At 44.7% G+C, this 13,221-nt stretch overlaps 1 protein-coding gene across 2 annotated transcripts in view; it reads left to right on the top strand.

Moving 5' to 3' along the window:
* The window catches only part of fhod3b (formin homology 2 domain containing 3b), an 86,787-nt gene that overhangs the window by 69,020 nt on the left and 4,546 nt on the right, over positions 1-13,221 (top strand). The window contains exons 10-26 of one of the 2 annotated variants that reach the window (XM_047333271.1): positions 233-327; positions 467-610; positions 832-1,073; positions 2,429-2,539; positions 3,981-4,043; positions 4,521-4,628; positions 4,768-4,902; positions 5,295-5,345; positions 6,140-6,330; positions 7,071-7,619; positions 7,713-8,635; positions 9,405-9,563; positions 10,168-10,350; positions 10,937-11,056; positions 12,012-12,173; positions 12,290-12,480; positions 12,617-12,809. In XM_047333271.1, coding sequence (XP_047189227.1) covers positions 233-327; positions 467-610; positions 832-1,073; positions 2,429-2,539; positions 3,981-4,043; positions 4,521-4,628; positions 4,768-4,902; positions 5,295-5,345; positions 6,140-6,330; positions 7,071-7,619; positions 7,713-8,635; positions 9,405-9,563; positions 10,168-10,350; positions 10,937-11,056; positions 12,012-12,173; positions 12,290-12,480; positions 12,617-12,809 — 3,620 coding nt within the window. The remainder of the gene's footprint in view (positions 1-232; positions 328-466; positions 611-831; positions 1,074-2,428; positions 2,540-3,980; positions 4,044-4,520; positions 4,629-4,767; positions 4,903-5,294; positions 5,346-6,139; positions 6,331-7,070; positions 7,620-7,712; positions 8,636-9,404; positions 9,564-10,167; positions 10,351-10,936; positions 11,057-12,011; positions 12,174-12,289; positions 12,481-12,616; positions 12,810-13,221) is intronic. The other variant, XM_047333278.1, reaches the window with a different exon arrangement.

Below are 13,221 nucleotides of genomic sequence, written 5' to 3'. Positions count from 1 at the left end.
CCGCTTCTTTCTCACTGCTGTTTCTCCTGCTGTCACTTTTCTGGAGGAAAATTGCTCGAACTGCTTTTGAACCTAAGGGAAGCCAAGAGATGACATAACAATTTTAGATTTTTATTGCTACACAGTGGTGGGGCTGGAAAGGGGCAACAGTTTTTTATGCTATAAGATGCAGACATTTGTTACTATAGACTGTTATTTAGGGTCTGACAGTGTCACGTTTGTGCTTCTGCAGGGACAAAGCTGTGGTCAAACGTGATGGAGATCCTTGATGAGAAGGATGGAGTGGATACAGAGCTGCTGGTGTATGCGATGACACTCATCAATAAGGTCAGTGAATTCTATTTTCACACCATTACTGCATTCAACTCTCAGTATAGTCAATGCTCTTCCTCCTGAGCTGCCAAACTTACAAGTTCTCAATAAAAGGCTACAACTTAGTTACAATTTGTATGTGTTTGTGGTTCAGACTCTGGCAGGCCTGCCAGACCAGGACTCCTACTATGACATGGTGGACTGTCTGGAGGAACAGGGCATCGAAGCCATGGCCCAGAGACACCTGTGCAGGAAGGGCACGGACCTCGACCTTGTAGAACAGTTCAACATGTATGAGGTCAGGAACTCCACACCACCAACCCTTCTGACATCACACAAAGCCTTGATGAAATGTCAATAGGAGTGTGTGTCTGATAATCGATCATAGGTCACAGGTCACATGATGTCTAACAGGCTCGTACTACAGCCAGAAATTAAGTGTGCACCAATGATGCTGTCACTGAACAACATACATAGAATTCCGTTACTCATCTTCTCTTTGATGACTCACTGTCCCAGACGACATTGCGCCATGAGGATGGTGACGATGAAACCCAGCTGCCTCCGAGTGGCCGAAAGGGCCGCCGGCGGTCCAGTGTCGGCGGCACCAATGAAAGGCGGGGCCTGGAGAGACGACGCAGCCGGAGACATTCGCTCCAGAACAGCAGAGGCCACGCGTCTGCCCCAGCATCACCAAGCAGCCCACATTCGAGCAGCTTCCTGCCCTTCGGTGGACGTGGTGTTGAAGACATCAGCGAAAGGTGAGGAGCGAGGAGGACGGAGAGGCATGGAAAAGTGGAAGATGTCCAAGAGAAGAAAAAAAAATTATCCTTGCTTCCATTTTATCTTGAACTTGGTCCAATCCTGCATATGAAATGTTCAGCCAGGGGCGTTTGTTTTATATTTGAAAACCTTAGAAAGAACTGCAGTGAAATACGAATCACAAATTATTCCTTGGTCTATGGATTATTAGGCAGTCATAGGAAACTGCTTAACTGGAAATGTTGTATTATGTTTCAGTCTAAGAAAAATGTGTCGACTCTATCCAGAGCCAATGCAGAGAATTTAATTATAGTCATTTAAGAAAAGAAAAAAAGGCGAGGAGGAGACAGCTCGTGCAACATGACATTTAAATGAATGTCCCTCCGTCAAAGATATTCTCATGCCACTGATGGAAATAGGAGGCTCCTGTAGGCACATGATATGAGCTATCTGCTTCCTTCAGTAAGACTGCACTGAGCTTTGACTCCACATTGTCGTTTTTTTATCTATAACAAAACTTTGTGACAACCACAACTGGTGATTCAGTCAAGAAGAAAGCAGCCATCTTGTTAAAGATAGAGTTTTGGTCTATGTCTTCGTAAGACCGTTCTGTTTAATGGAAATTATGAATTTTATACTGGGAATTAGGTGCCGCCTTGATTTTTTTTGTCTTAAAATTCACTACTGGTTCCTGTCTTTCCCAGTGCTACATAATCTATTCACCTTTCATTAATACCAAGCTTCTTTCATAGTAGCATACCTGCTGATGTTTCTGGTAGCACTCTGGTTTTTCAGGTATACTTAAATTCAATCCAGCAGGTCATATGATACCACACTGGCTTCTCCCAGTCCACCACAGGAAATTCAATCTGCCTTTGAAGTTCACCATTTTCCATGTTGTTAATGAAATCCAGACACCCAGGAGGGATTCAAACAGCAAACTGGCCGCAGACTTATGTATGACCATGTATCCCAGACTATTGGTTCAAACACAGAGGATATGTCCTACAGCTCTAATGCTGCTTTTTGGATTAATGCTTATTTCTACTCAAGGAAAATGACCCGGAGATATTTTAGATTTTGTTGCTTTGTGTAAATGCTACTGTAGAAGTTGTGCTTGAATGTATAGTTAGTTGCTGCCTGTGCATATCTAACATTTCAAGAAATTGTGCTGTCAAAACCTTCTCTCACTAATACGTCTTTCTTTCCTGACAAGCATGTTTTCAGTATCATTTCTGTGTGTTGTCTCTCCTGGTCCATCCTCTTTTGTTTGTCTTCATGTTGTCTGATTTCTCTTCTCTCTCGACCTGCCTACATCCTCCCTTCTCTCCTTTCAACCCTCCTCTCACCACAGAGAAGAGGAAGAGGAGGAAGAAGAGGATGAGGAGGAGGATGAGGAGGACGAGGAAGAGGCAGATGATGAAAGTCATCCAGTCACTGAGTCCTCTAGACAGGGCGCTCACAGGTATTTTAGGTCAACCGGTTTCCCCAAAGAGTGACCCGATCTCACATTCCCCTCACATTTGCATAGTTTTTCTGACGCAGTGTGATTCTTTCCCTTTGGACTCCTGCTCTCTTGTATTTTGTCATCCTAGTGTGGGTCCAGCTGTAGCAGACACTCCTAACATGTGTTTGAACTTAAAGTGTATGGCCAACATCCTCCCTAAAGCCAGTGACCCTGATGGGCAGAGAGAATATCTCAGCGTCAAGCCCAGGACTCCGTCTCCTGTGTCCATCGCACCTAAAAAGAGGACCTTTAGTCCTTGGTGTGTTCCTTCCCCAACCACCAGACTGTGTCTTCCCTGTTACTCTGAGTAGAATGCCAGAGTGTGCACACCCTCAGTGTCAGCCTACACCGACCTCACCACCCACTCCACTTCCCTCTCCCCCTTCCCTCTCCCTCCATCCACTGACTTCAACCAGAGCCAGGTGTCTATTGGGTTTGCAGAGAGAGAGAGAGAGTGAGAAAGGCAAGGACAGAGAAAGGTACTACAGGTAGTGGGGGCAGGAGCTACTGTACAGTTTATTTTGTGTGGCCATTACACCTCACAATGTGGAGACACACTGTCCTCCTCATCGCTGGTGTCTCTATGTAGCTTGCATTCAGTTGGGACACATACAAGCATCATAAGCGTAAAAGCAGATTTAGCAATACTAAAAATTACGTCTTTTTTTTCTTTTAAGTCTTCTTCGAAATTGCATCACACTGGGTTACTTTTGGTCACCACGTTTAAGCTTTGTTCCTCTCTACCTCCTTCATCCTTTAAAAAAAATGTTTTCTTGGTCTTAGTGACCAGAAACAACTTTATTCAGATGTAATTTATGCCTCATCTGTCAGCTCCAAAGACGTGCTGTACCAGAAGAAGGAAGGTCATAATTGCTTCCCCTTCTCAGTTACTGGAATAATTATTTCAAAGACATTTACTACTCATCTGTTTTTTGTGTGGCCCTTCACCACAGTTAAAACAAGACAAGTCGATAAATGAATTCCAAGCATTAAGGAATTGAAAGTTTTCACACGAGACACAGTCGCTGTCTTTTAGTTGTTCCTTGTTTTCGACAGAGATCTGTTGCAATAATAGGCAACCACATCTGGACTGGCAGAGCAGTTCCTCAGCGTGCATCTCTGATGAAAGCAGAAATGATTCCCTGTTTTTTTAATGCAGTGATCGAGTGAAAGCTTCTAAAACTGTATTATTTACTGAATAGGTAAGACAGACAGACAGACAGATAGATAGTCCCTGCCCTGGTCCTGTCGTATGTTCATTGTTGTGTGGTCTTGCAGCCCATCTAACCTCAAACTGCTCTCTCACTATCTTGTCTGTGTGACTAACATTTAATTATTTCAATCTTTGGAGTGTCTGACCTGACTGTTACTCTCTGTTTCCTCTCACTTCCGTCTTCAGTCTGACAGACACAAACAACTCTCCTACATCTTACACAGCTAGAAAGCCTTGCTGGGCTGAAAGGTAAGGCCAGAGGTCAACAGGTCAAGTGTGTGCAGGGACATTTTGTGAGGGTTTAGTGATTCACAACAATAGTTTCAGGAATATGTGCATATAATAAAGTTTATCTAAAAGTTTGTATTCCTGCCTTCATCAACTATTTTTAATTTACACACATAGAAGAAGAAACTATTCTTGGACAAAATGGTTACAGTTTTCTTTTGGATCAAAAAAGAAAAAGATTATGCACAGATATGGAGGAGCGACGTTTACCCTTCAGAGTTTGATGGCAGGAGTTTCTTCCCAGGAAAGTTGTTCAAATGCCTTGAGAGAAGTACTTTAGAGCACTGTTCTTTCATACAACACACTCATATCGCAGTGGACACTGTCCAGCAGAAGGACATTGGAATTCACATCACAGATTCTTGGAATGCTGTCGCTTCTGTCAGAAAATGCATCAGGAGATAACAAAGCATTTATTTATTTTTTTTCTTTTCACAGAATCAATGCCAATGGCAGTCCATACCCTGGCAGGCACCAGGCTCCTACATCGCCCATTCATCGCTTCTCGAGTTCCGCGACCTCCGCACCAGACTCCAAACCTGACAGGTCGGCATGTCAACTTTAACTCTTGCCATCATGCAAAGTTGTTCCTTTTGTACAAATACCCAACTCCCAACACAGATCAACCAGTACATTTTCAATAATGTAATCACATGTATTCTTTTTCTTTCTCTTTGGCATGTAGAACCGCTTTAGGGGGCTTGTTATCTTCGTCGTACAGACAGCATCAGGAATCGCTGGCCTCAGAGAGAGAGCGGAGACGCCTGGAGAGAGAAGAGCGTCTGCAGAGAATTGAAAGAGAAGAGAGGAATCGCTTCAAGTGAGTCTCACCTTACGAGTCAGACAAAACACTGCACGACTTCATTTCACGGAGAATATAACATTTCTTCACTTTGTACAACAGGCAGTTGTACAGGAAATAGAGACATGTTGGATGTAATTTTTAGAAACTGATAGCTACAGTCTTGACACAAATCTCCCATGAGTCTTATAAAAGGATGGCAGAAGGACGAGTGTATATTGACCTCCCATGTCTTGTCTTAGAATTTTATGATGCTCTGTTTGCTTTCTTTGCACTTATCTTCTATCACTTTCAGTCAAGAAAATCTTTAGATTTGAAATAAAATCTTGATTTATACCTGCTGTAAATACAGGTCCAGAATTGCCTCTTTATCACTCTCTTCTGGCTCTGTTTTTGTCTTTCTGTCTCAGTCGAGATTATGTGGACAAGAGGGAAGAGGCAAGACAAGCTCGAGAGGAAAGGTGGGTCTATTATATTTCATGGTTTTCACATCAATAGTGCAGGAGTTGGGAAGGTAGATCAAAACGTAAGGAGGTTTGTAAATGCTTTGAGATCCTTTCCTAAAATCGATAGCAGATGTAAAGTAAGTTGCACCCAACATGGGACTGAATTATAGTTGTCAGGGCCCCTTTAGGCCTGCTCACCATTAAGACATCCAAATGTTAACAGGACAAGTGTGTAATTGTGTTTTGCCATGGACGTGGTGAGGTTGTCTCCCTCAGACCGTGTCTGTGTGTGAGCCGCTGCGCGGTATAATTTATAGCTCATTCTTATGGCCACACCTTTTTCACGCCTGTGAAACTAAGATCAGGTAATATTGGTAAAAAATGTTAAACACTTTGATCATTTCATCAAAAGATGGACTTGATTTATCATCATCACTTCAGTAATGGGATTAGGACTCAACCTTCCCACAAGAATAAGGCAAACAAGTCAAAAATGCTGGCCACGTAAATGGTGACATTATGATGTTTGTTTTTCTCTAAATCCTGGATGAACCCCTCATTTCTCCTATAAGGTGTCATCCTTCCAGTATCATATATTTTTGAATTGATTGATTTCTTTGAGAATTTAAAGATGAACAATTCCAGTTTGCACTCCTTTGCATGTACTCCTGTACGTTTCTACTTCATTATACCACAGCTATCATGTCTGATCTGAGAGCCGTTGAACAGCCATTGAAACTTAGGGCAGATCAACGTGCACCTTAGCCATAGAGTGCCGACATCTGAAAGCAAACTTTCTGTCACTGCAGGTACAAGGCCGTGGAGAGGCTGGCGGCCGAGGAGTTTGAGCGGGAGCGACCTCGGTTACCAACAAGAGGAAGGACAGAGATCACGTTGTGTTTGAGTTCCAACCCTGCCAGCCGCTCAGCGCCCCGCTGTGCCACACCTTCGCCCATCGTCTTACAGGAAGACACCATCACCACTGCACTACAGACGTCAGGTAAGCCATGTTTACTATACCTTTTTTTCACTAAACATTAGTAACTGAGTTATATGAGCATGAGTGGACTGTAATTTTTAGTTTACAGAGCTGACAGAGACTATACTGGCCGTCAGTGCGCCTGAACTCACACTGGGCCTGACATTAACACTTGATGGGTGATTATCACACACAAATCAGATTCACCTCTGTTGAAATGGATCATTGAGAATAATCACTTGACTCTAGCAGGCATATCAAAATGTAAACATGAAACAAGGATATTGTAGGAAAACAGATATTTTGTGTTGCAGTGTCTGAAGAGGGAAAGAATAAGGGGGGTTGTGTAAAGACCAATATTAAAATATCGTACTTTCGAAATGTCTGTAATGATATTAAATAGCTTTCATGATTTGAAGGTAGGTTTCTGTGGTGGAATCATGAAAAAGTGTCTTTCAATATTAAGACAGTTTATTTTTCTAAGACATACTTCCTGGAGACTGAAATTGGAGTTGTTTTTTTCCTAGAAGTTGTTAAAGTTGTGTTGTATGGTCAGAATTTTATGACTGCTCCGTGAATTGCTCGTACAGTCTGCAAATGCGTGTTGAGTTCAGACAATCTCATATCAGGAAGCAATTTAATGCTATTTTAACTATAAACAAAAAATGTTTCTGAAGACGATCAGATACCATAAAGGCACGTAACTGAAACATTTAAAGTAACATTTTTTTTTTTGCACGTTGTTTTGATTTCTCTTCCAGGAACAGAGCAAATCTCAGAGCCAATCCTTGACCCACAGACCCGAACCAAAAGTCCAGTGCCAGAATTAACAGTATCAGAATCTCCCCACACACCTCCCTCCGAGCCAGAAAAGCAGCCAGAGTCGCCTGCCGAGACAGAGGATGTTGCTAAGTCTCAGCAGAATGTAGTGGCAGAGCCGGCGTCGGATGAACATTCAGGCATGGAGAACGAAGGAAGGCAGGAGCAGGAGGACCTGGAGGAGCTGGAGGAGCAGGAACAGTGCAGGGATGAGGCGGCGACAGAAGAGCAGGTAGAAGAAGCGGAGGTAGCTGATGTAGCAGAGGTGATAGAGACAGAGGTGGAGGTGGATGTCGAGTTAGAGGAGGAGTGTGACAAGGAGCAGCCGACGGTGAGGGATGTAGAAGACAGCGTTCTGCTGAGTGAGAAGGAGAGACAGAACGAGGAGGTGAATGAAAAAGACAACTGCTCTGCATCGAGCATCTCCTCTACGAGTAGCACGCTGGAGAGGGAGGAGCGGGAGGAGAAGCACACCAGTGACATTGACGCAGGTATGACAGGCGCTAGTTTTATTCACTTATTTTGCCAATCAACTATGTTTATTTCTCTTAAAACCAAAATTGTTTCCATATCAATATCAACAGGCCAATGGACCCCGTGCATTAAAGACGCAGATGTGAACGACCAATGCAACAAAATTCTCAACAGCAAGCGCTTCATGCTGGACATGCTGTATGCTCAGACTACAACCAACGAGGATGACGGGAACGTAGGAGAGACGGAGAAAGAAGAATGTCAGTGCGAGAAGGACACGGAGGTCGGTGACTCGGCTGTGGCCAGTTTGGCCAGTAGGATCTCCACACTGGAGGCTCACAGACAGGCCAGGGAAGAAAATGTGAAAAAGATGGAGGTGGGACATCTGGAAAACCAGGGCAGTGTCCGAGCAGTGGCGGAGAAGTTTGGAGATTTGGTCAAAGGCTTGATATCGCCCCCTGAGGTGGAGGCCTTAAAAGAGCAGCAGCAGACTGACAAATCATCATCGACCGCTGCCTCATCAGCTTTAGCTCCCAAAAAAGAGTCGGATTATATCTGGGATCAGTTAATGGCGTCGCCCAGGGAGCTGCGCATCAAAGAGATTGACTTCACGGACCTGAGGGACGAGGACGACTTGGACATTTTAGATATGGACAGTGTGTTGGGGTCAGGTGACCTGATACCACCACCTCCCCCTCCTCCATTCAACGCTGCCCTGCCACCACCCCCACCACTGTTTGGGTGCCCCCCGCCTCCTCCCATGCTTGGCAAAATGATGCCCCCACCCCCGCCATTCATGCCCCCTATCCCTCCGCCCTCCCCTCATCTCAGCCGCGGTGAGGTGCCTCTCTTCCAGAAGAAGAAGAAGACCATCCGTCTCTTCTGGAATGAGGTGCGTCCTGTGGACTGGCAGTGCAAGAGCCATAAATTCTGCAAGGAGTCCCTCTGGACCAAACTGGAGCCAATTAAACTGGACACGTCCAAGCTGGAGCAGCTGTTTGAGTCCAAATCCAAGGAGCTGCCTGTCACGAAGGTAACTTACTACTGTCCTGCTGTTACAGTAGCATTAACATACGCTTTGGAAGAAACCAGGTTTATTTCACGGTGCTGATTTGGCTGCTGTATTTGGAAGGATAATCTTGTGTGTCTCACATGATTGAGGATGCACATGGTACAATGTGTGAGCCGCTCTCTCTCTTAGTAAGACGAAAAAGAACTGAAAATAATGGATACAAAGCTCTTTAGTAGCTGCTTAAGAGGATACAGTTTTATTTTAATGACCCACACATGCGCTCACACACAAACACACAGACCTCGAATCCCATCCCCCCATCTTGCCTGTAGCCCCAATGTTCAGGCATATTTTCCACTTGTACACAAAAAGATATTCACAAACCCACTGACTGTACCAAACTTTCCTCGAGCTCCAGCCTCAGTCTTAGAACTCTCTCATGCTCACTGTGAGACAATAAACCCTTTTGATTTAAGTAACAAAGTAACTCTGCTTTTTCTGCAGACCTTTTTTTCCTGCCACTCTTTACACTTTTTTCTTTCCGCTTATACATCCAACCATTTTTTTTTGCTGTAACGAGAGGCACAGCTTCACAAGTAAAACAAGTAAACCAGCGACTTATTTCCATTTTAGGAAAAATGACTCAAAAGTCAGGTGTGTTTTTACACATTTGTTTTTGTGTAGTGCATTACACCATTTAATCCATTAACAACTGTTTCCACTACTCAAGATATACGATGTAATATGCAAAAAATGTCTCAATTCTGATGACATTGTGTCTCTCTCACAGAAAGCAGCTGTTGATGGCAAACGGCAGGAAATCATAGTCCTCGATTCCAAACGCAGCAACGCTATAAACATCGGCCTGACCGTCTTACCTCCGCCCCGCACCATCAAGACAGCTATCCTCAACTTTGATGAGTACGCACTAAACAAGGAGGGAATTGAGGTGAGCATTTTTTGAATGCGATTCTGTTTCAGGACACATACATTGAACTTATTTGCACTGCATATTATAAGCACCGTCTCATGCTGTTACATCAAATGAACCTCATTCATGCTCAACAGGGTTTTCGTCAGCGATGTTTAACCCAGCTCACCGAAATACAACGGTGGATTTCCCCAAACGAGAGATTTAACTCCCCTTGATTAACTCCTTCTAAACGTACAATCGACCTTTAAAGGCCATCAGCAGATAGTGCTTGACGTTGCCATCCCTTTGGTGTTAGGTAACCTGCAGTTTTCAGAGCTCCGCCTTGAATTCATTTGTCAGCAGGGAGGAGTTTTCCTCTGGAGGGATATTCAGCCCCGACAACAAACGCAAAGGTTGAAAGTTCAGTTTGTGGGGAGGCTGGAATCATCTTAGATGAACACAGATAGAAAAATGTCCGAATTGGTTTGTTTCCATCTCGATAATTTGTGCCCTGACATTATGTAAAAACTTTTACACAGGTACAGAAAAAACATTTTACACAGACACTGAAAAACAGGCACCCTATAATAAGCCTGCTCCTTTCTGTTCGCCTCCTCTTATGTCTTCCCTCTCGGCCTAGAAAATCCTGACGATGATCCCCACGGAGGAGGAGAAGCAGAGGATCCAGGAGGCTCAGCTGGTCAACCCCGATATTCCCCTGGGCAGCGCCGAGCAGTTCCTCCTCACCCTCTGCTCCATCACAGAGCTGTCTGCTCGCCTGCAGCTGTGGGCATTCAAGATGGATTATGAGCTTATTGAGAAGGTCAGACTCAGTCCCGTTCACTCTAATCATATGCAGATACATCACACTTTGGATGGGGGGGGGCTATAAGTCACGAGGGTGTTGTTTTTACTCTGCATTACACAAGCTCTTGGGAATTTTTTGGGAATTACGCTTAGTTGCCGTCTTGCCAGGAGTTGGAGAAGAAGATCGATAACACTGTCAAGTCGGTGAGGTAAATACGAAGCTACAGCCAGCATCTCTTTAGCTTAGCTAAGCTTAACTACTAGAAACATGGGAACTCTCTAGCCTGGCTCTGTGCAAACAGCACCATAAATCTCACAAATTTATTTTCCAAATGTTTTAATCCGTGCAGAAGAACACCCGTCGTCTTGCAGGACTATTTCTTGTGACTGTGGACACAGTAAGCCGAGCTGCTTCTGTACCTTGTAAAGTGCTTAGTTAATAGACTGCTGGCTGAAGCTTCATATTTCCCAAACAGACACGACAGTGGTGTTAACCTTTTCCTCTATAAAAGGAAGAGGAAGTGTATTGAACAGCTATTCTTTTATACTGTGCACCTTTATCATGTAGTGTCCTTCCTGACTGTATTTTCATACAATTTTAGGAAGTGGCAGAACCTCTCCAGGACCTGAAGGAAGGGATGGACCAGTTGGAGAAAAACAGGACACTCCGTTACATCTTGACCACACTGCTGGCCATCGGCAACTTCCTCAACGGCACCAGCGTGAGTTATCTTCAAGACTTGTATGGCTTGAGGTTCCCCCCTTTTTACTCTCCCTGTGCGTCGTTCACTCACTTCCACCATTTCCTCCCACGCTCCTCCTCCGTCTCCTCCTCCTCCCCCAGCTTCCCCACCAACATATTTATTTGGCAAGGATAACAGTGGACTCTGTGTGTAGAAGAATGTGCTGCCTGACTGTCTGCAGCAGACACTGTCCTACAGTAAAAATGCTTGTCAAGGATTCGGCTGAACCTGGCGCTGTCCGTCTGTCTGTCTGTCTGTCTGTCTGTCTGTCTGTCTGTCTGTCCGTCCGTCCGTCCGTCCGTCCGTCCGTCCGTCCGTCCGTCCGTCCGTCCGTCTGTCTGAGAGGGAAAAGTGGGGAGGGAGGTTGTGTGACTGCGTGTTTTCTGGAAGTATGTGTTTGTCTGGCTGCTCGTGTGTGAACTTGAATCTGGGTCTCTTTTTTTCTTTCTCACTTTGTGATGGAGGTTTCTATGTTTACTGCAGCCTTTTGCGAGTGAACATCTGGAATATGAGAGCCAAACATGCAAAAGGGAAACATAAGTCATCAACATCAAAACAAGTAGTTCCCGCAAATAATGGCTGCATTTATATTTTTGCAGGAAGCCATTTCGAACTGGCACGAGAACAAGGGAGATCCTGTTAGGATTATGATCTTTCATGATACGTCCTGGCTTTCTTTATTTTTAGCTCTGCTGTTGTGAACTGAGCAATCGGTCAGGTCTGAAGTAGATGTGGTTCTGATAATCGCAGTCTGATGAATCTATGTATCTACTGGGCGAACTCTGTTCAGCTCTTTTTTTCTGACTGGGCCCAAAAGGAAATTCACGGCAATTTAGTTTCTTGAGTAGAGGCCCTTGATTTTTAATTTCAGACGGTTGTTTCCGTTCCACGTGCTGAGTGTGTCGTATGTGTGTATGCATGCATGCATCTTTAGGCAAAAGGCTTTGAGCTGGGCTACTTGGAGAAAGTCCCAGAGGTGAAGGACACGGTTCACAAGCAGTCCCTGCTGCATCACGCCTGCGCCATCGTGGTCGAGAAGTTTCCAGACAGCTCCGACCTCTACTCTGAGATAGGAGCCATCACCCGCTTGACGAAGGTCGGCCTTGTTTACTTTTCAGGAGCTCCTTCACAAATTCAGTTTGTGTTTTCATACACAGACGAGGACACCTCGACGGTCTGTGAACGGTTCTGTCTGTGATGTTTTTTCATCAGGTGGACTTTGACCAGCTCCAAGACAATCTGGCCCAGATGGAACGAAGGTGTAAAGCATCGTGGGATCACCTCAAGGTCATCGCGAAACATGAGATGAAACCGGCGTTGAAGCAAAAAATGTCAGACTTCCTCAAAGACTGCGCAGAGAGAATTATTATTCTCAAGATTGTACACCGAAGAATCATCAACAGGTATATTCAGCTGTAAAGCAAATGACTGTTGATCTATTATCCTTTGTATTTATTCTAGTTTCAAATGTGACTGTCATGACTTCTTGGAGCACATTTAACGTGAATGTGACGTGAATGTTTTTCTACACATTTGCAGGTTTCATGCCTTTCTACTCTTCCTGGGCCATCCCGTGTACGCGGTGCGAGAGGTCAGCATTCATCGCTTCAGCAAGATCCTGAGTGAGTTTGCCCTCGAGTATCGCACAACAAGAGAACGTGTGCTGCAGCAGAAACAGAAGAGGGCCAACCACCGAGAGAGGAACAAGACCAGGGGAAAAATGATAACAGATGTAAGTGGTCTTCACCTTGAGCAACCGTCACATGTAGACTCTCTCCATTTCCTGATCCTCGTCTTTGTTTAGTTAGTATTTTCTCAATTCTCTGAAACAATATGAACAATCCCTTGACACTGGTTTCCTTCTAAATCTGGTTAGAGCACCAAACGTGGCCCGATTGTGACAGACGCCGCATGCATTTTTAATGACATCAGCATAGTCCCTCAGCACGCACATGTATAAGTTACTGTAACAACAATCGGTGGATTGTTTTGAGTGTATCCCATTCTGTAGCTGCAGCAGGCTAAAAAGGCCAGAGCAAATACCTCCCTGCATGATTAAAATCCCTTAAACCCAGAGGAGTCGGCTGCTGAGTGCGGACTCCACAGCGAGCGTTGGCAGGGGCCCCTCAGTCTTCAAAAGGACT

Source organism: Scophthalmus maximus, chromosome 1, assembly GCF_022379125.1.
Source record: "Scophthalmus maximus strain ysfricsl-2021 chromosome 1, ASM2237912v1, whole genome shotgun sequence".
NCBI classification, from domain to species: Eukaryota; Metazoa; Chordata; class Actinopteri; order Pleuronectiformes; family Scophthalmidae; genus Scophthalmus; species Scophthalmus maximus.
Note: the sequence above shows the minus strand (reverse complement) of the source record. Positions and strands in the feature narration are given on the sequence as shown.